This window comes from Thunnus maccoyii, chromosome 15 (genome assembly GCF_910596095.1).
Source record: "Thunnus maccoyii chromosome 15, fThuMac1.1, whole genome shotgun sequence".
Taxonomy (NCBI): domain Eukaryota; kingdom Metazoa; phylum Chordata; class Actinopteri; order Scombriformes; family Scombridae; genus Thunnus; species Thunnus maccoyii.
In genome coordinates, this window is record NC_056547.1 from 13,985,021 (window position 1) to 14,007,756 (window position 22,736).

The 22,736-nt window shown below is 39.5% G+C and overlaps 1 protein-coding gene across 1 annotated transcript; it reads left to right on the forward strand.

Annotated features, from left to right (window-relative positions):
* The first annotated feature begins 6,264 nt into the window (after positions 1–6,264).
* Positions 6,265–22,466, forward strand: LOC121912994 (synaptic vesicle glycoprotein 2A-like). Its single transcript, XM_042435592.1, has 12 exons — positions 6,265–7,734; positions 9,138–9,318; positions 10,443–10,594; positions 11,042–11,175; positions 11,329–11,418; positions 12,610–12,717; positions 13,839–13,927; positions 14,029–14,193; positions 14,325–14,458; positions 17,920–18,126; positions 18,216–18,375; positions 19,959–22,466. Exons 1-12 carry the CDS (start codon positions 7,125–7,127, stop codon positions 20,140–20,142), a joined length of 2,214 nt encoding a protein of 737 aa, XP_042291526.1. The 5' UTR covers positions 6,265–7,124; the 3' UTR covers positions 20,143–22,466.
* Positions 22,467–22,736: the final 270 nt, after the last annotated feature.

The following is a 22,736-nucleotide window of genomic DNA, read 5'->3' on the forward strand; positions in this document are numbered from 1 at the left end:
TATACTACCAATGGAAAAAACATTTGTTGAGAAAAGCCTGTATATTTTGATATTTCTTGTATATAAGTGGTCATTTTGGCTCATTGGTGGTGATAAAGAATGGTCAGGGAGTCACCAAAAGCACTAGCAATCAAGTTCTGAGGACAATATTTATGCCAAATATCATAGCAGTTTGGCTTGTAGCTGTGGTCAGATTTTGTTGTTGCTTTTGCTAAAAATATTCAACAAGCAGATGGACTGACCAGCATCACTGTGCTTTGGTCCTGCTGCTACTGGGTCAACAAAAATGATTTACTTTCATGGGATGGTCAAAATCACACAGTGAAACTATATGTGCGGGTTGGTTGTGTTGCAAGTTACATGAGGTTACTGTACTCCACTTAGAGCGGATACAACCTTAAAATCCTGCCTATACATGTTCACTAATCAATAATAATAATCCAACATTACAATATATATGAGAATGAGTCATTCTGCATAATGTTTTAAATGTATTTAGCTGATAATACATAAACACAGAAACACTATGAATGAATGGGTAGTATTTTTACACTGCATACAACTTTTACTACTATGGAGGACCACAGGTGTCATGAAAATCGTTATAAAACATTTAATTAACTGATATCTAATCGGACAATACAAATGAATTATTTTACAATGAATAGATTTTTTAAATCATCTGCTTTAACTGTTTCCACCGCCGGCCATCAGGTGAAGAATAAGGAGCATGAACAGTTTGTTTTACTCCAGTATAATATATATGAGGCTGTGCTCTCCAAAATGAAATAACACGAGTCCAAAGATTCTACTAAATTAAAAATTCGCTTTATTACCTGCCTCACATGATAACTATCAGCCCACACACTGCAAAAGATAGATATGGCTTCTTATTATCATGAGTAGAAATAGTCGGTGCTGAGTTAAAATGTCTCATCATCATCCTCACAGTTTTCACCATATTCTCCCAAATCGGTGCTTTTTACTCTCCAACAGAGAGGCTGATAATTTGACAAAGACCTCACTGCTGCAGAGCCTCGTGTATCTCAGTTTTTTTTTTAAACACGTGACTTAAAGAAACACCTAAATGTATAATTCAAGTGTAAATAGATCTGTATCGTACAGGTGATGACATCACACTGCCAAGAAAGCTCACGTTTCTTCATAGCGGGTCTTGATGCAGTAAAAAAAAAAAAGGAGGGGGGGGGGGGGGGGATCAAGGAAGGCAAATGGTTGGCATGGAAACAGGAGTCAGGTGTGCTTGCACGTGTGTGTTGTCTGTGCACACAATATGATAATCATGTGAACAGACAATCATCAACATCATCTGTTAGTAAAAAAAAAAAAAAGCAGATGGATGGAAATAAGGTGTTAGTGCGCGCATGCGTGTGAGGATATAGTGTATTTAATATGAGCATTTGATGAATAAAGCCATTATTGGCTGAATTGGCTTTAAATGGGGAAAAAACGTAAATTGCACGTGTTTAAAGGCGCAACAGCCTATGCAAAACCGGAGGAGAGGAGGTGCAGATTGTGTGCAGATATGCGCCAAACCCCTCCGGACACGAAGGCGTTAATGTGCTCGTGCGCGCGTGAGGGGCTCGCATGTTAGGGGGAGGGGAGGGGGAGGGAGGGGACCCCTGCGCATCACTGGAGTGTGTGTGGATGGATGTGTGGGCTTCTCTTCTCCGAGCCGCGCAGCACAGCACAGCATCATCATCATCACTCGGTTCATAGGCAACAGCCTCGTGCGCCTCCTCATCCTCCTCCTCATCCTCATCCTCATCCTCACCATCTCCGGGGCTGAAGAAGAGGGAATCACATCGCAAAGGAAGGAAGGTGAGTTTGATTTTAACGTGAATAATTGACTGTAAGCGGGCTGATGGCGTCTTTTAATGATGCATTTATTTATTTTATTTTTTTCTTTACAATAAGACATCATGAGGGAGAGACGATGGGCGTGTTTCTCTAACCGTTTGCTTCACACAGCAATTAGGATCGATTTTGTGAATCGAGACGCGGGCCTATAATCTAATCCAAGTCGTGACAAGCTGCTGGCAGTGAGATTTCTGACTGTCAGCGCAGATGTCGGGATGCAAGCGAGGAGACAATCGGCTGGTATTTGTGACAGATTTGTGTTTTAATCCGTCTGTATTTGTAGGCTGTGTAAATTGGCCTGTTAGCGCCTATTAGGCCTTTTTTTAATCTCTTAACATCACAATTAGGATGGACTGGAGGCTTGAATTTACACATATTTAATCAGACTCTTGAATGCACATCTTTTGCTGCTGCCCTTTCACCCAATTGCTGCTTGTGGAAAAATAATCCTGCAAGAAACTGAGATCACAAATGTTTAAAAACCCCTGTTGGAAAGAACGAAATATTACAGACACATGGGAGGATTTTTTTTTTAGTGATTTCTTTGGCTGGTGGTTGATGTAGTTTAATCTTCAGGTGTTTCAAGATTATTCATCACGACACTGACAAACACTGCTTCATTTCATAAGACTGCATGTGTGCATGTGATGTGATGGCTATCTGCTCTGCTCTGGCCCTGCAAGAAATCTGATGCTGATTGATTTTTAAATGGGGGGATGGAAAGGAAAAAAAAGACATTAAGACATTAAATGAATAAATAAATAAATAAATAAAAGCGTTGCTCAAACCATGCAGGGAGCAGAATATCCTCCTCCTCCTTCTCCTCCTCCTCCTCCTCCTCCTCCTCCTCATCCTTAGGCCTTCCCCTTCTTTCCACTGACAGGGCTGTATGTTGCCGGCTGCATGTAGAGATGATGTCAACTTGACGACAAGGAAAGTGTAGTTTAAAGCTTTTGTTTGAGTCTGACTGCTCTTTGTCTTTTATCTCTTAGTTTATTTTGTGGGAAATAAAGTGGTGCGTTTGTAGCTAATTACCTGTTGCATAAAAGATTCAGATCTGTCTATCTGTCTGAAGGTTGATTTGATGAGGTTTATTTCTATAACACTCCTACAAAGACTGTTGTTTTCATGGCATATGTGTGCAGGTGGCTTAACCCTTACATACTGTTCATATTCTGACCTCATAATTAGTCTCTGTACCAAATTTCTGCACCAGATCTATTTTTTAATTCATAGATACCTCATCATTATTCCTTAATGAAGCTTTCAGAGAGCATAGAGTGCATTCTTTAGGTTTTTGTTTGTTTGTTTATGGAAAAAAAAACATTTTTTGGTCCTGTGTGACCTAAACAGCCATCTTGAATACAATGGATTTTATTGAATGTGAAGAATGCAGCAACAGTTTTGAATGGTGATTTATTATTTTAAGGTGGAACATGTACAAAAATGTGTATCAGCTAGACAGAAATTAAAAAAAAAATTAAAAGATTTCCATTTTTGTAAATTTTTTTTAGAACAATTCACGCTAAAAGAAAGGTGTTTATGGTGTTTGTACTGCTCTCAAATGTAAAAATGGGTCAAATTTGACCTGAACAGTATGTAAATTATTCCTGCTAATGAGCCTTTTTTTCATGGAGGACAATGTGACATGTCGCAGCAGGAAAAGCACAGGTGTAAATAATGAAATTAATGATGGTGGAATTTAGCTGCTTCAGTTTCAGCGTCCTGGTATTGTGCATGCTGGCTTACTGACACAGAACAGAGCCATCGTTAATATAATTAGTAACACTTGCGCTTGTCCTATATAACAATTTAAAATGCCGGCTGGTAAAAAGGTTTATTAGACCTCTGCTCAGGTTGATGTTGGATGGAGCTGTGCTGGGGAATTATGGGAATTAAGTGAGGTTAAAGAGGGGAGATCAGTTGGGAATGTATAACAATATTTATTGAGGTGAGCAACAGAGGAAGAATCATGGTGATTAGACTCCATTGATGTCTCTTCATTAAGTGTAAACCCATATGAAGATGGGGGATAAAACCAGCAGGTGGTTGAAACCTCTGGACGATTCTCCTCAGACATCATGGAGAACCGTGGTGGTGATGAAGAGGAGGTGGATGGTGCGATAGTTGGTCTGCGAGACAGAATGACAAGAGTAGCATTTAAAGAACGGCACCCTGGGAATGATTGGCTTGAGGATTGGGGGCAGAAAGATTTACAATGACGTCGGATCTGTGGATGTAGGGATTTTGGCAGTGTGGCAAAACGGAAGTGACAGAGAAAATTTAACAGGAGGAAACAGCAGATATTCACCCATAGAGGTGTAAAGACAGAACGTGAGTGAAGAGATCTTTCTTGTGTTGTCCAACCTGAACAAGTAAAACAAAAAAGGCTATTTTCACAGCAGACATTTTGACTATAAGCTCAGGTGTTACTAATAACATTAATGATGGCTCTGTTCTGTTCAAGAGTCCCAGAGGGCCATCATGCACAATAACAGGACTCTGAAACGGAAGCAGCTAAATTAAATTCAGCATTAATTTCATTATTTACACCTGTGCTTTTCCTACTATGACATGTCACAATATATTGAAACGAAAAGGCTTATTGACAGAAGAGTGAGGGTGCCCGTCACACTGTCATGAGAAGACATCTAATCAGGCAAATTACATGAAAACACCTGAGCAGGTGGACCAGAGGCTTTAAAAGCATCTCTATTGTTTTGTTTTTTCAGCTCTGGCTCCACAGGCTGATGTTATCATTTTACGCAGGCTCGTGTGCTTGTGTTTTGTAGGGGTCCTCAGTGATTACAGGCCTTTAAGTGCTTCAGTCCAAGATATTATTGGGTTAGCGTCCCACAGTTTAGCCTGGCTGACCAGGCCTGGTGGGGCTCCTTTGATCCGTGCCAGTAAATATGCTCATCATGCTGACAGTGGAGGATCTGCAGGCTGATGACCGAAGACAATGGATGTTTGGATGAAATTTAACAAACAATAAAGCAATGTACCATGTGTTTTAACCCTGAGCAGCACACAGATACTGGCATATGTCCTCTGCATATCCAGCTGTGAACATAAAGATTCAAGATTCGAGAGACTTTATTGCCATTTGCACAGACGTAAGGTACATACACATTGGAATTCATGTGCGGTTCCCTCGGTCACAATCAATTTCCATAATTTAAGCAAAGGTCTGAGAGAGATTACATCATTTACAACAATTATTTACAGCACTTCTAACGAAGTACTGGAGCAGCAGTTGGAAGGCAATATTGCACCATAGTGTAGCAGCATGTTAAACCAGGATATAAATAGGGATTTTGAATAAATAAGCATACATAAGTAAGCATAAAAATAAGCATGAATAAACAAGCCAGGTGCCAGATTTAGATATTCTGAATAATAAACTAAAACAATATATCTCCAAAAACCTTAATCATACACATTTCCCATTGTAGATGCTTAATATTGTCTAACTTATCTACTTAATATACTCATCTACAGGAACTCAAGTTTTTTTTCCAGATAATTATAAGGAACAAACATGTACAGTAGCTTCTGTATGCTCAGATCCAAACATATGATTGAGGACACAGAGCTCATGTCCTCACTATTCTTTCTAGGAATTTGGGGATTTTAACAACCTAAAGAGCAATTTACATTCTGTAACTCCACATGTGAAGTAATTTAATTAATATATGTTTTTAAATAGACTTAGACTAAATATATTTATATTTGGCTGTTTTTAGGCAATTTAATTCTGTTAAAATAAATAAAGATAATGAGGGAGTTTAGTATTTCTCCCCCAGAATACCAGCATATTGAACATATTGTAGGAACATCAAATTTACAGAGAGGCACACAAACAATTAGAGAAAACAATATAATCAGAACATTTCAGAGGCTTTTTTTTGATGGTCACGCAGTCGAAAATGTTGTCGTTAGGACTCCTGACCTCAGTATTTGTAAAATCCAGTCTGCAGCCCTCCCTTTACTGTGAACCTGACAAACATTTAAAGCTCTGTTGGTCCGTTATTACCTGTCAGACCTTGTTTTTGAAAAAGGGGTCAAAGTGAGTGTTGCAGTGATGTCTCTCATTCCCTGTCTGTTGTTTCAGCGAGTATACTGCACCGCAAATTCAAAGCGACATGTTGTTTTTATTGCACACTGACACTGAGGCACACAGTCTCTTCATACAGAGGCATATGGATCATTGGGGTATCACCAATGAACAACATGAGCCAGTACCTTATAAATGTTATCCTTATGCCAAAGGAGATGTGATACTGCAGCAGAAAGGCAGAACGGACATCAATTTTCTGTCCTTTTTTGCCAATTTCAAGCCTCATTTGTTTTTAACCACAAAGCTCTTCTAAATCAGCAGCTGTTCAGTTTTTCAATTAAGAAACGTTATCATTGATTAATCCCTGAAGTACAATTTATTAGTTTTCCTCAGTATCATTAATGTTTTATTGGCAAACTTGACATTCAATCGCTTTAAGTACAACAAACTATTCAAGAATTTGACATTTTAATACAAAGTTTTGTAAGCAGGGCTGAACTGACATAACGAGGTGGTGTTAATGTGCATTATGGGATCGCTGCATAGACATTGTAGACCTTACAGTGATTCCCACTAAGTGTCTGATCCTTTGGAGCATTATCTCCACACCACATTACATTTGAGTCATGGTCACACACTGTCCCTCTTAACCACGAACTGAGCCATCTAGAGCATTTCCGCACCAAGAAACAACCATTAAAAATCACTCTCACTGTTCGAGGCTCGGCGTCCCACCCTGTAATTACCGCTCGGGTCTGCCTGTGACTCAGCAGAGAGCGCATGCTGGGCAGATAGAGAAATGCAACAGGTTTAGTCTTGAAACACATCCACAAAGGCTGGTTAGGTGGTTTAGTTAGCTAAATGAAAGAAGGATCTGATCAGTTCAAAGAACTGGACAGTAAAAGGTCACCAGAAATATGCACTGATGCTTTTGCAGCTGCAACCAAATGCCTCCCTTGATCACAAAGCGGCTTTTCATGAATCCTACCCCCCACATGCCTCAGTGATTACGAAAGAGAACATAAGATTGGCTAATATAAATGTCCATTTTCTTCCCAGACATAAGAAGAGCCTGTTCTGGAGTCAACTCTTTAAAACTGTGAGGTGTATCCTGAACAAACTGACGCTCCAGCACGTTCAGGTGGCCTCTCTGCTAAATCTTTGACCACTTCTGAACCTCTTTAAAATGGAGGACGGCTATCAAAACCGGACTGCCTTTATAAAAGGTGCCAAAGACATTGCCAAAGAGGTCAAGCGGCAAGCCTCAAAGAAGGTAGGCCGTTCAGTGGATCGGATGAGCGATGAGTACAGCAAGCGCTCCTACAGCCGATTTGAAGAGGATGATGATGATGACTACCCCATGCAGGGAAGCCAGGATGGAGGCTACTACCGCGGAGACAGCCAGGCGGCCAACGACGACGAGGGCGGCCACAGTGACTCCACAGAGGGACACGATGAGGATGATGAGATCTACGAAGGCGAGTACCAAGGAATCCCCAGAGCTGACTCAGGCAAGGGAAGCCTGGCTGGAGGTCCGGGCTCAGTGACGGCCGGTGCTCAGCAGTTCAGAGATATCGGGGTGTCCGAGGCGGAGAGGAGGAAGGACCAGGAAGAGCTGGCTCAACAGTACGAGACCATTTTACAAGAATGTGGCCACGGGAAATTCCAGTGGACCCTGTACTTTGTGCTTGGGTTGGCGCTCATGGCAGATGGCGTGGAGATCTTTGTGGTCGGGTTCGTCCTCCCCAGTGCTGAGAAGGATATGTGCCTGTCTGAACCTAACAAAAGCATGCTAGGTAAGACTCTTCTACGGGTGATTGTGTCTCCTCCCTCTGTTGCAGAGGTTCTGGTTTTACTGTGTCACAAAGTTGTGTTATGTGGCTCAAAGGATAAGGCTTTTATATTTTTCTAAACAAATTTCATGAGAAGATCTAAACCAGTGACTTATTGATCCTACTAACAATTATCACCCATAATCTTATTTCTCTATGCAGTACGCCTCCATTGTTGTTCAAAAACTATGAAAGAATATGTCTATTTCTGTTGCCATGAAGATTACAGTCATGTCAGTTTGTTCAGAAACGACTCCAAAGACTAATAACAGTAATCACATTTTCAGTCTCCAAAGAGTAGTAGGGAGCGTGGTTCTGTTTACAGGTCTTTGCTAGCTTGTCGTGCTACATACCGCAACCTCTTGACTTTGTATCATATTGTTAAATTCTCAAAGAACTTCAGTACAAAGTCAAGAGGTTGTGTTATGTTTGTCCTGTGCATGCGCAGTGCCGTACACAGGACTACTCTCTGGAGACTGAAAACATGATCTCTGTTATTAGTCTATGGAACCGTTTCAAAGCAAACCAATGTGACCGTAATCTTTGGGGTGAAGGAACATGTCACTCAGTGCAGCGGTGTGGCTGACTGATGTGTTTTTAATAGTTTTTGGACAACAATGGAGGTCTACGGCACAGAAGAATATGATGCGTCAGGATTTGGATACATATGCAATACTTGAAAGTCAGATCAATTCATTATTGGTTTGGCTCTGCACATGAGGTTTGTTGATTATAAGAAAAATATAGAAAATCACCAGCCATATCCTTTAAAATATCAGTGAGCCACATTGTAACACTGGGTTACATGTTGCTTCTTTATCCAACAAACACTGTACTGCTGCAGTACTCACCAGAACACCGAGTGTGTATTTATCCACAGCTGAAAACAGCCACCAACAAATGCACTATTTTTCCTACATGAGTAATGTTGCTAAATGCTAAAAACTACACCTTTTTAAATGACTATATATTTGTTACCCATTTTAGGGAGTTTTGTTCCCAGTATGTAATGAGCTTTGGGCCTGAGATCCTCAGACAGGACAAGGAAGTCTAAAAGTATTAAGAGATGGACTAACGTATTGTTGTTTTTAGTGTTTTAATGAAATTTGACGATTAGAAAAATACATAATAATGTCTTATCCTTTAAAAAGAGGAGATGTGTATTACTCTTCATAGTTAAACTCTCATCTACCCAAAATCTCACAGTAGGAGTATAGCAGACATGGAAAAATAGGACAGACTCACATGTGTAGCAGTAAATGTAAAGTTCTACAGGAAAATTATTTTAAAAATCATTTGTTTTGATAAAAATTTTGCATTTTGCATTCAGATTAATAACAGTTTCACTTAATTTGCTCTTTCCACAGGTCTGATTGTATATTTTGGGATGATGGTCGGGGCGTTCCTCTGGGGAGCTCTGGCTGACCGGATAGGCCGTCGGCAGTCTCTCCTTATCTCTCTCTCCATCAACAGTATCTTCTCCTTCTTCTCCTCCTTCGTCCAGGGCTACAGCACATTTCTGTTTTGCCGGCTCCTCTCAGGTGTTGGGTAATTACAAAAATAACTTTCTTTTTAAATCTGGGCCACTTGTTCTGATTCGATTTGTTAGTTCAGTCACTATAACGCTGGATATGTTTTAGTTTACATAGAGTAATGTTCAGTGTACAATCTGGCAAGGACAACACAAAAGGTCAAGAATCTGTTTTAATAGTAATTACATAATCATTTTAATGTAATTTAATAAATAATACTTTTAAAGAATGAAATTTTGTAGAGAAATATTCATTTACTAAAAGTAGAATTCTCCTTTTGCAGTTTAAAATCTTAATATTAACCAACACACTTAAGAAAATGAGTAACTAGAAATAAATGAAAAATGAGTACCTATGTATAAATAAATGAAAAAAATATTTTATATCTGTTTAAAGTGTATATGTCACAAAATCAAATGCACTTACCCTCCAAAAGCTGCAATCTTTAGCTAGTAGCTAGAGATTGAAGAAGTGTTGGTGATAACTACACTGCATTTTACATCTGACTGCACCATTTTGAGTGAAACAGTAGACGGATCATTATTACTGATTATAGATATATTTTGCTACTATCCAATCAGTTTTTTATCCTTTCCAGCATGTAGCAAAGGCACCAGAGTTTACATAATTGAAAACAGCAGTTTCTCTGGTTTAGTGAAGTGGCAAATTGAGATGCTGGAATCATTTCCACTGGTGGTCAAATCTGTCACTTTCCCACTGAGCTCTTAAGAGTTAGTTTCGCACCATGATGAAGCAGTAACAGGAGTATAGGGAGATAGAAAATCCTGTTAAAGCTTTAGTTACCAAACAAAACAACCAGTGCAGTAAATTAAAGGTTGTAGGTCAGAGATTCAACCCGTGGTGCCTTCACTTGCAAACAGTTCAGTCGCTCTAGTTTTACTTTGAAGTCATTTGCTTTCACTTGTACTGTTTCATCATGCCTGTCACATTAATCGTACAGTTATTCAAAGTAAACAATTGGCACTTAAATACTGTATATCTTGCATTTGATTAATTAATTAATTAAATGTGAAATAAATAAGTACAAAATATTGTTAATCTCACAGCCTAAACTGGATATCTGCTATTAAACACAGGGACAGTTCAACTCTGGGCTCAGTTGGTTTCTGATCTTTGCAGGATTGGCGGCTCTATTCCCATCGTGTTTTCCTACTACTCTGAATTTCTGTCCCAAGAGAAGCGCGGCGAGCACCTCAGTTGGCTCTGCATGTTCTGGATGATTGGGGGAATATACGCATCTGCGATGGCCTGGGCTATAATCCCTCATTATGGTGAGTTAACAGCTTCTGAACTGTTCATGCTAATTGGTTATCCTCATTTTGATTTACACTTAAATGTAGATATTTGCAGCAAACAAAGAATGAACACAGATTGAAGACTGGGTTTGTTAGCAGAGTGAGCTGGTTTGTGGAAAAATGCAGGTTCATGCTTGTTTGCTGGAAAGCATCTTCAGAGACGCTGCAGTGCAGCTGACCTCTGACCTCTGACCCCTGACTTCCCTGGAGGGAAGAAGAAAGAAGAGCATGGTTCATACTCTGTCACATCAAATTAAATATATTCAAAACTCTGCTCTACAAAGATAGATACATACAGAAATGTGGATTATCTGATTAACTTGGCGCACATTTACACGGAAAAGTTCAGAGCTGATAGTAAAAAGGTGTAAGGTGTGAGCTCATTTCCTCCTGTTGTTGTTTTTTTTTTTCTTGTCTTCTCAGGATGGAGTTTCCAGATGGGCTCGGCGTATCAGTTCCATAGCTGGCGTGTGTTTGTGTTAGTGTGCGCATTTCCTTCTGTTGCAGCCATTGCTGCCCTCAGTGCCATGCCAGAGAGCCCACGCTTCTACCTAGAGGTTAGCAGATGTGCTCGCTGACAGTATTGGCTGGCTTTACTCATCCATGTATATGACTGTGATACTTCTTCTGAACATTAATGGGGATATTACACACAGAGAAAAATAGGAACGTTGTACACAGCATGCCCTTTACTCTTTCTCCCTAAACAGAATGGCAAACACGATGAAGGCTGGATGATTCTGAAGCAAGTTCATGACACTAACATGCGAGCAAAGGGATACCCAGAGAAGGTGTTTTCAGTGAGTATCTCTGAGAAAAACACTCACATTGTTACGATCACCTCGGCAGACATTCAAATAGACTCTCATAAGCTCTGTAACGTATTTCCCCTAAAATCATTGAGCAATGATGGACCTTCACAGCAAGAAATCCAAACAAAGTTTTATTGTCAGCTGTAAAAGATTTAAAACTTAGACATGAAATCAAAACAGGCTGAACGTTTTAAAACTAGGATCACAAACTTTTCCAACATACTGTGACGCTGTTTTACGGTAGATACTTATGCCTGCCGGCTGGAACCGAACTTATGACTTAGAAAGTGTATTTTATGTTAATGTTAAAGTCAGGTGCACAGATAAATTATCTCCAGACAACATTCAAGCAACAAAATGTGCCTCCACACGTCTTGTCTACATTTCATTGTGTTTGCATAAAAACAATTCAAATCCTGAAAAAAACAACAACAACATGCAGTTAAAGGTACCAAATGTAGTAATTTCCAACAGGTTGTAAAAACAGACTCAGGTTAAGCAAACTGTGTCAATAGCTCCCAAATTTAATGAAGAAAATTTCAATCTCCAGAGATCTTTGACAGGTAAACGATGATGCCGTTAAATGATGCTGATACTCTCTGGTATTAAGGAAAAAGTACTGTTGTTATTTCCAAGGACATAAGTTTGGTTTATATGTATAGACTTTGTGATAGATACATGTTTTTACTGCCTTTTCTTTTATTGTTCAATTCTAGCATCGTATTAGGAGAACATTGACTATAAATAAAGATATAAATTATTTCTTTAAAATGGAAAAATTATGCAGAGGAGTTATTTTTTCCAGCACTGAGTATTGCCTGCTGTCCTCCTCTATGTGGCCCTCAGGCGAAACTCAGTGTGAAAAAAAAGCTTGCGAAACACTCTCTGCTGCTTGTAAAGCTTCATTTCAGAATGGTTGCAACATTTTTTATCAACTTTTCTTTTCTCTCATTTGAATTTTGGCAGCTGGATAATCAGAAGTCTTTGTTTGAGAGATTTTATTGAGTAAATGAAACGTGAAACTGTAAAACTGTGGGCGACAATAACAGGAGTTGGGCGGGGGTGTCCTTTCAATCCCCAGTAGAATCTCTTAAGAAAAGCAGCACCACCATCAATATTCAGTTCAGGATATCTGGCTGAAGTCACGTCTCTGGATGACTTGCATCTTTTCCATCCAAGGTCACCACAATCAAGACCGTGAAACAGATGGATGAGCTGGTGGACACTGGCACAGACACTCCCGTCTGGCAGCGCTACAGGCTGAAGATTATGAGCCTCTCCCATCAGGTGAGTGAAGCTGAGTGGAAAAACCCTCTTGGTTAAAAATATAATTCACATATATATGATTTATTCAAACTGTGATAATTGGAAGTGGAGTGGCTCTGAGGCCTTCTGTGGGGTTTATTGGAACAACGAGGAGATTTGTTGTTGTGCAAGCACTTCTGGACTAACACTGCAACCAAATGCCTGTAACCAGATTTTAAAAGCGTGAAATAAACCCCCCTCCCCACCCACCCCTGAGATCATATCTGAGATCGCTGCTTCTTTAAAACTGCAGAATGACACTTGTTATACAAGGCTGAGGCCTTTCACAGCTCAGGGCTTGGCTGTGAAAGGCCTCAGTGGGGACGTGGACAGTGTGGATGGAAGCGTAGGCGACACGGTAGCTACAAGGTTTAAAATACCAGCTTTTTACTTATTAATTATTTTGTCCTCTTGACCTCGCTCTGATTTTATGGCTGATTAAACAGAAAATAAACTAACTGCCTCAAGTCTTTTACCCACATGTAGATTTTCTCTGTTGCTTTTTGTCCTCTAAATTTGAATTTGGTGGTCCTTATTTCAAGGATTTGGTGTTTATTTCTGTTTTTTTTGTCGCATTAGTGGCTAAATCATTGAGACAGATTTTATGTTTTGTATTTTACTTTCATGTGTTTTAACTTGTTTCTTATTATGTTGCACATTGTTGCAACACTACTGCTCTGCTTTGTGCCTGATCTCAATTTGCCTTCAGCCTACGTTCTGATTCACATAGACGCCTACACCCTCCATTTTCTTCTGAATCTGTTTCTTCTTAATGCTCACTGAAAGTCTCCCCCCTTGAAATTGAAACACTGCTGTGTTGAGACTGAAGTTGTAGTTTAAAGGATAGTCTATACATCTCACACCCCGCAACGCTTCAGGAAAACCTGCCTGGCTGCTGTCATGTTTTATCTCCTCTTCATCTACGCAACGCACATTCAAACTCTTTTACAACGTTCAATGGTTAAAGTTTGAGCATATGCAATGTGTGCCAGAATCCTGTCATTTGATTAGACAGAAATTAACAGACCTTATGATCAGTTTAAATCTGGTCTCCCAAAATTTCTTCATCAAAAGTTGTGTTTTTTCTTGTTCACATGTTGCAGATGCGGAAAAACATTCTCGCCTGCTTCAGCCCAGAATATAAACGGACGACTTTCATGCTCATGGCTGTTTGGTTTACTATGTCTTTCAGGTAAACTAAAGACTCACAAAACCTCCAATATTACTGTAACCGTGAATCATGGTCACTTTAGAGGCTTATCTCATCTGTCCCTGACTTTCACAACTTTGCAGCTATTATGGATTGACTGTGTGGTTCCCTGATATGATCAAGTACATCCAGAAGCAGGAATATGAATCACGCACAAAGACCTTCACCAAGGAACGAGTGGAGCACATCACTTTTAACTTCACCCTGGAAAACCAAGTGCATCGCCAAGGACACTACTTCAATGACAAGTAAGTGTTGTGTGAGCTGCAGTCTTTGAGTAGTTAAATAGAGTAAATAAATACTGTATAAATACTGAATAAATACTTCAGAACTGAACAATTTAAAACAAAAAACTGAAACTATACAACCTGTTTACTAGATTCCTCAACCTGAAGATGAAGTCCATGGTGTTTGAAGACTCTGTGTTTGAGGAGTGCTACTTCGAGGACATCACCTCCACACACACCGTCTTCAGAAACTGCACCTTCATTGCAAGTTTGTTTTATAACACAGGTAAATAACATCAGAAATCAACTGTCTGTTCGGTGCTGATGTGCAACATGTGGTCATTATCATGGTGAGCCTGCAACTAATGATTACTTTAATTATTGATTAATCTTGCAGTTATTTTCGAATTATTTAATGTCAAGATATGGTAAATATCACCACCTGTGAGAGCCCAAGTCTTTGTCTCATAATTGGCCAAAACCCCCAAATTAAACCTGTGTTAATTGACTTTTTGGGTCTCCAGGGGGCAGCTGACATTTTATCACCTTGTGAAGTTGATAATGGTGAACATGTTAGCAAACAGTTACTCATTTACACATCCAGCAGACAAGGAGCAATATTAACAATCATTTGAAGTCGTGTTTCTGGTGAATTGGCAAATGTAAAGTCCAATATTCACTCTCCTTCTAGCTCTGGTTTGAGGGAAATATCTGTCCCTTTAGGTGCTAAATGCTCCACTATGTTCATCCACTAGTCTCTAGTCTCGCAATACCAGACAGTTGGGGATCTCCGCCCACTGAAGTCTGAGGATTTCTAAATGCAAGGTAGTTGCTTGAACGGCGGTGAGAACAGCCGCTAATAAACCTACACCCCTTATATTTTGTCAAGGACACGCCTTACCGGACAGAAATGATGCTCTCCCCCCGTTCTCCTCCGTAGTGAACTTTCACCGCCCCAATATGAAGGACTTCCTTAAAGACTTCATACTGGTTCTGCAATGCAGATTTTTCTCTTACACCCAGTTTACACCCAGTTTTAAAATGAAACCTGGGAGATTGTCCTCAGTCTCTATGAGTGAAGTGTTTAGCTAGTCTCTAACTGTTTCTGTTTAGTGTTGGGCAGGTAGAGCACAGTGGGTTTTGTCATAGCTTTTTTGCTGAAAACAGCCCCCAGCTGTGGCTGGAAATGACGCTATGAGAACAATGACACTGAATAAAAACACTGAGAGCTGAAGAGATGCTAAAACGCTCCGTCGAGCTGAGGAAAACCGCAGAGTCGGGTGGTAACTTCTTGCTACGAGTGACTCCTTCACATTACACATATGAGTTTGATCTAATGTTGATATAAAAATATTGATTAGAGCAGCTGTAAAGTGATATAAAACAGAGAAAAGAGCAAATCTCCACCTTTTGAGGAACTGGAGCGTGCAAGGGATCTTTAAGAAAAAGCTAAAGACCCAGCTCTTTCACAAACACCCCTGCACCTGATGGACATTCATGAAAAAAAAAACTATTATCCACTTCTATGAACTCTGTGCACTGCCTCTATGGACTGCTGTTGGCACCTTTGTCCTATCAGACCTCAACTTAGCTTTATGGTACTTATTCTCTCCTGACTAGATCCTTGCTTGTGTATTAACTCTCATATGTACGTTGCTTTGGATAAAAGCGTCTGCTCAATGAAATTATAACATTGTAAATTACTTACAACTAATCAATTATCAAAACTGTTGTCTAAATCAACTAATCAAGTGATTGTTTCAGTGCTAGTTTTAATCACTCTGATGTGTAATGATCAATATTATACAGCAGCTCAACAAGTTACAAAAACAAAAATAATTTGAGATGAAATCTGAATTTTGGATTATTTGATTGCATAAGAAACAAACAAATAAAAAATAAATAGTATTTTCAGCAGAATTATAGCCATAGAAACATCTGTTGCTAGTATCCCGTGGTTACACTGCAGAAGAACTGTTACCGTAGCAACGTAAACAAATCCAGCGTTCCATCCGGACTGCTTGATGGCAAAGTGACAGCTAGATGTCAAACAGTGTTTTGTGATTAAAGGAAAACAGATTCAAGAATGTGTTTACTTGCTATTCAGAACCAAATATACTGTTCGTCTAATTCATCTGTATGTTGAAATAATTTTAAACTCCATTTGGTTATATGAAAACTGTCCATGGTGGGGTTTTTTGCTGTAAATGTCTGTGTCTGGTTTTAATTTCTGATCACTGATCCATGTCTGAGAAAACTAGAGAAGCTGCTTCTCTGCGTACATAGTGAACTATTAGATGCTGAGCTGTGTGAGTTAGTTTGAGGTTCATCATCATCATCACAGCAACTGTGTTGGAAGCTTTTACAGCAGCAACTTCCTCCGAACCCTGAAGCCAATGACACATTCTTTTATCTTTATGTCATTTATGCATTTAAAATTTTATGACCATTCAGCATTTTATGCCTGAGTCCATTTTATAAAGCTGTTATTGGTTATTGGTATGGAAGCAATTTCAGCAGTGTCATCAGAAAATATGATCGTGTTTGTGCAGCTGCAGACAGCAAAGTATAAACACAGAATAAAGTAGCAGGCTTTGTAACCTCGAGGAGATGCAGTCTGAACTCTCCTGACCTCTTCTGTTATTTTACTGTATTTTTTAAGAAGTTTTGCAGGACAAAAATGCTTGTATTGGATTCTGTTTTTATGTTTTAGACTCTGCCTGAAAGGGAATTTTGATCAAAAACAGCCGCTGACGGAGAATTTGGTTTTGTGGTGGCTGCATAAATGTCCTGGCTTCTTTTTCTGAGAGATCATTCAACTCCCTCTTTCCACTTATTTGAGGACATGTAATCATTTATGCGGGGGCGTAGCTTTGGTTTCAGAATTCGAGGGAAATACAATGAAGTCAGAGGTTCATCAATCATGTTTTGTGTCATTGACAGAGACCTGATGTGATAAATAGTGTATCTTTACCACAAGATCTTTGATTAATGTTCACTTCTGGCGTCCTTTTAGGAGATTTCCCATAAATAATAACATTATTATTGCTTTTTTTTTTTTTTGCCGGGAAATCATGCGGAAGAAGTGAGAGTATTTTTCCAGTCACTGAGGAGTGTCTGCAGTCTTCCTCTCAGGCTGTGTAGAGCTGCAACATCCTCCATGAATAAGATGTAGCTGTATGTTGCCTGAGAGGCTAAATCCAGGGCACAAAAGATCTCTACATGAACACCTGAGCTTGATGCACTACCTTGTTGTTATTTATAGTATTTCTTATGTATTTTTCTGCTTTCTACTACCTTCTGTCTAGTCCTCTTCCTCACTATACTTGTACCTGGTCAGCTACTTGAGAATTTCTGCCACGGCTCTTTTGAATCCTCTAATGCTTGATTGTCTTGCCTCGCTTGTAAATCCATTTTGGTAAAAGCGGCTGCCAAATGACTAAATGTAAATCGCCTCACTGCAGCTTGTAAGCTTATTGCTGTGAGCGCACTGTAACAAATGAAGACGATTTAAATGTGTATAGGACATTTTTTTTGACTCTCTTCTCTCACATTGAGATTTTTCTGCCCATAGCTGGACAGGGAACACGATTTATAGAGACTTTAGTGAGGAAATAAATCTGTAAAACTGAGGATGGTACATTCTTCTCATCCCCAGTGAATCCTCAAGGATTCATCAGTTTTCTTACTCTTTTGATTCAACATCACAAAGCATTAACACTTCTTTCTCATTGTTTCTCTCTTCAGATTTGTTCAAATACAGGTTTGTCAACTGTAAACTGGTGAACAGCACGTTCCTCCACAACAAGGAGGGCTGCATGCTGGACTTCAGTGATGACTTCAACAATGCCTACATGATATACTTTGTTAACTTCCTTGGCACGCTGGCCGTGTTGCCTGGCAACATCGTTTCAGCTCTATTAATGGACAAAATTGGGCGTTTGAGGATGCTGGGTAGGTAAATTTAATCAGCGCAGATAATTCACTCGTGACTCTTGAGGCTGTTGTAACTTCATGTGATTCTTAATCCTCTCTGCACACAGCGGGATCCAGTGTCATCTCTTGTGTCAGCTGTTTCTTCCTGATGTTCGGCAACAGTGAGTCAGGGATGATTGCCCTCTTGTGTCTGTTTGGTGGCATCAGCATCGCCTCGTGGAACGCCCTAGATGTGATAACAGTGGAGCTCTACCCCTCGGATAAAAGGTACCATGGGAGGAGCTGTTTTCACTGCTGTGAAGACAGAGAGGCTCTTATTATTCGTATGTGTGTTTTTGTTTTCTGATGACAGGAGCACAGCTGGCCTCCATGTCATCAACCACCAAATAGCACAACACAGTTAGTCACGGAAATCCATATTACTCAGAGTGATAGATACACTAGCTTGTGACTGACTTTTCTGTTGAGTTGTGAAACGTAACTGCCTGCAGGGATTCTGTTATGACATGTTTTCCTAACAATATATAGATTTCATTTATTACTTTTGTGGGGAGTGGAGGATCTTCCTGTAGGTGTACAGGTACAATTGTTTCTGTTGATTGGAGATCACATGATGCATCTTTTAAAAAGAGCTTTCTGAAGGCTTCATGGTGAAATGCAAATACATTTACCCGAAAGATCAACACATGAAGTGGTTCTTTTGCTGTTTTTGACCTCTTCAGGTCTACCTTTTTTCCTGACTTTACTGTTTTAGCAAATACAGACATTGCTGTTTTTTTTTGAGGAAAAGTACCCAGCTGAATTTCAGTGCAGAAGAAGCTCACCTGTTTCGTCTTTCAGATATATATTGCGGGGCAGTTCAAGTGGTTACCCCTCTAAGACTACCTGATACAGATAAGATGGAGTATGTTTTAGAAATGTTGCGCTCAGAGCCACACTTTTTCAATCATAAGTGATTTGTCACATGAGTAGTTAATTAAATTACTTTCAGGTATGGTTTGTAAACTTAATTTTGGTATATTCATCATTATACTTACATTATTAAACATTTACTATAGGCAAATTATGGAATATATGTTGCCATATAAGATAAGAAAGACAGTCTGTTGAAGTGGTTGTACAAACCTTAATTATCATCTCTGTATTGGAGAACCTTATGTGAAGAAAAATGTAACCAAAAGTCAAAGATCTCTGTTTTCACAGTTACGATCAGGGACGTCATCTTCAGCTATAGAAACAAGTGGTTTAATGGTTTCCCTGCAGAGAAAAGGCTTTGTTTGTTGTGTGATGTGGGTAAGACTGAAGAGGAAGTCCATTTTATGTATATGTTGTTTATTATATGATGATTTAAGAGCCATTTAGTAAAATGTTCTTCATCTATGATGACTTCTCTTGGTTGAATTGTTACTAAGATTAACTGTTTTATTTGTGGTAAATTTTATATGTGGAGTCTGTGAAGGGAAACAAAGCCCTTTGTTTGAAATGCAGTGCACGAGTTGTGTTTCGTCACTGCAACAAAATTTTTGGCATCTCATAGGTTCATGTGGGATGAGCACATGTATGCGCATGAAACAATGAACAAGAACCATTAACACTACAACTAGCAGTGTATTAAATGCACAAATAATATCAGGTTATAATTCATTATTACATATTCAAAATAATTGTACAGATTCACGTTTAAATCAACAAATGAAACTATTTTACCTCCTATTTTGACTCATCTTTGGTTAGAATATACACAGAAAAGGTGTTTAAATGTAGTAAATTGCAGATCTGTTTAAAGTTCTCTTCATATGAGTTGTTAAAACTCTTGCTAAGTTTGTTTGTTCCTCTCTTCTTGTGTTCAGGACCACAGCGTTCGGCTTCCTGAACGCTCTCTGTAAACTGGCGGCCGTACTGGGCATCAGCATCTTCCAGTCGTTTGTTGGCATCACCAAGGCCCTACCCATCTTATTTGCCGCTGGCGCACTCGCTGCAGGTAGTTTCCTTGCAACGAAATTGCCTGAAACACGAGGCCAAGTGTTGCAGTAAAGCAGATGACCAGCAGTGGGCAGCAGAATACAGCTGGAGTGTGTGTATGACAACTAGAGCCCGAACATCCCTGAGAGCTTCAGCGCTGCCCGTCACACACCGAGACAACAGACTGCCATCCCCATTGTAAGCCCAGAATCCTTTGAAATATGGATTGCATCATTCAAAGTCTTTACAGACCCACAGTGATTAACAGAAGAGCACACAGACGTAGAAATAAATAACACATCTGAATGATAACAGTTTATCTGTGCTGTAAAAAATGGAAATGTGCAGTTAGGATAACTTGTTAAAATGCCCACAGATCCACAGTACAGTGAAAAGACAAGAGTGGTCAAATGAAGAGATGAGACTGGAAAAAAAAAAGCCATGTCTGAGGGAACGTGTGAAAAGATTCAGTCAGTGTTTGTTGTCAGTTTCCAAATATGACTGCAGTGTTTTTTTTTCTCGTCTGACTGGCTTACAGTGCTGCTTTTTCATTTGCTGTGACGTCACTGCGACAATTCAGTGTCTTTTTGAAAAGATCATACAATGATTTTCAGGGTGAATATATTTTTAGTATATAGGCTGATATATTTAGCACCCATGACTGTTGACCACTGCCTACTGAAGGCGAGAGCTGCTGGAGCACGAAAACATTCCAGTAAGGCCGGCTGAATTCATACAGAGAGTTTAACTTTTCCTTTTTCCCTGCATGAAGCCGGTCTGTTCCTCTACTTATCACCTCAAAAACACAGACAGGAGGAGATGCATTTCACAGGATTCTCCGTTGTAAATGGGAATAGTTTGATCCAGTTCCTGAGTGTTCGGTGTTAAACGTCCAACTAATGTTTCTCCCTCCCCTGTTGTTAACCCGTACAGCTGTGGCAGTGTGATGGTGTCTGCAACGCAGGAACTTCTGTGGGACGGATTTTGGTCAAGTGCTAATGTGAGAGCAGATAACATTGTGTAATATTTGCCTAAATTAGCTGTGTGAGTATGTGAGTGTTTGTGTGATTGCTTGTGTACGTGTGTGTGTCCTTATGCGAGAAAAGAGAACGTGTCTGATTTATTTCTTTAAATGCCGTTATTTCATGCAAATCAGTGCAGCCATGTAGACCATATTTTTCAGTCATTGGGGATTTTATTGATCCAACAGCAGAATGTATGAAGCAGCAGTCACATTTTAAGACTAATTATTATCACATACATTACTTTAGATCATGCAGTAGCTCAGGCGTGGTGAAATATATTATATTTTAGCACCACCGCACCAAATTATTGCACATACAGAATAATATTCTGGTATTTCTGGTTCAGCGCCATACCAAATGCATATCTACAATAGCCTTAAAATGAAAACAAGTCACAAAACAAGTTGATTATTTTGCCTTTTATTGTTTTGTAATTGCTTTTTCTGTTTGGGTTCTCTTCAGTACTTTCTTCAAGTTGTTTTATGTCCCTTAAAAGTCCCGATATGACTTCATTATACTCATAAGCACAAATCAAACAGGACCAAAAGAAGAAGAGGCAGTGAAAAAAAAGAGACTCCTATTGATTAGGCAGTGTGGCACAAAGTGAAAACAAAGATTACAAATCACTTGTCTGATTTAATTTTAAGGGCTCCTGTTCAGTCATTCCTTCACTGCATCATTTGTACCAGAAAAAATGAAAATTTACTGCTCATTGTTCTCCAGTGTGATGATGCTTTAATGTCTTCAAGGACAACATCAGTAGTTTAAAACAGTTTTACAAAAAAATACCTATTGTGACTTTAATCTAAATTGGACACAAACACCCTAAAAGGAATTGATTATTTATACATATCACCACTTAGGTATAATTTCTCCAAAGGTGTACATCAATATGTGTGCGGACAATCAATGAGTGAGTACATGACCACTGCTACTGCTGCTACCCAGTGGTTTAAATGCTGGTTGAGTGTGATGTTTGACCTAAAGACGTCCTCTAGATTGTGTGTGTGTGTGTGTGTGTGTGTGTGTGTGTGTGTGTGTGTGTGTGTTTAGGATGTTTGAGGCTTTGTTCACACCATCGAGGACTTCGGCGTTGTCAGTGGGTGAGCTTCTACCTTTGAGTTGATGGATAATGTAACTCACAAACTTTAGATGGAAAACGGATACTATCTCAGCTACAGGAGTTTGTCTGACCTCTTTAACTCTGTGTGTGTGTGTGTGTGTGTGTGTGTGAGAGAGAGAGAGAGAGATTCTAAAAAAACAGTTCGACAAATTGGGAAATGCCCTGCTTAGTTTGATACCACTCTCCTGTCTGTGTGTTAAGTATAGATCTAAAGCCTTGGGACAGTTAGCTTAGCTTAGCATACTGGAAGCGGGGGGAAACAGCTAGCCTAGCCTAGCTAGCTTCAAAGTTAAAAAAAAAAAAAAGCCTGCTATCACTTCTAAAGCTCACTAATTAAGACATATTGTTTGTGTTGTCTGTTCACAAACAGTAAAATGTAAAAATGGCAGTTTGTAGTTTTAAAAGGAGCACTTCTGTGCAGCATCTTTGCTGGTTGAATGGCAACCTCACCATGACGACAACACTGAAAATTCACTGCTCCCGGCTGTTGACCAAGAAATAGTTCACATGTAACTCCT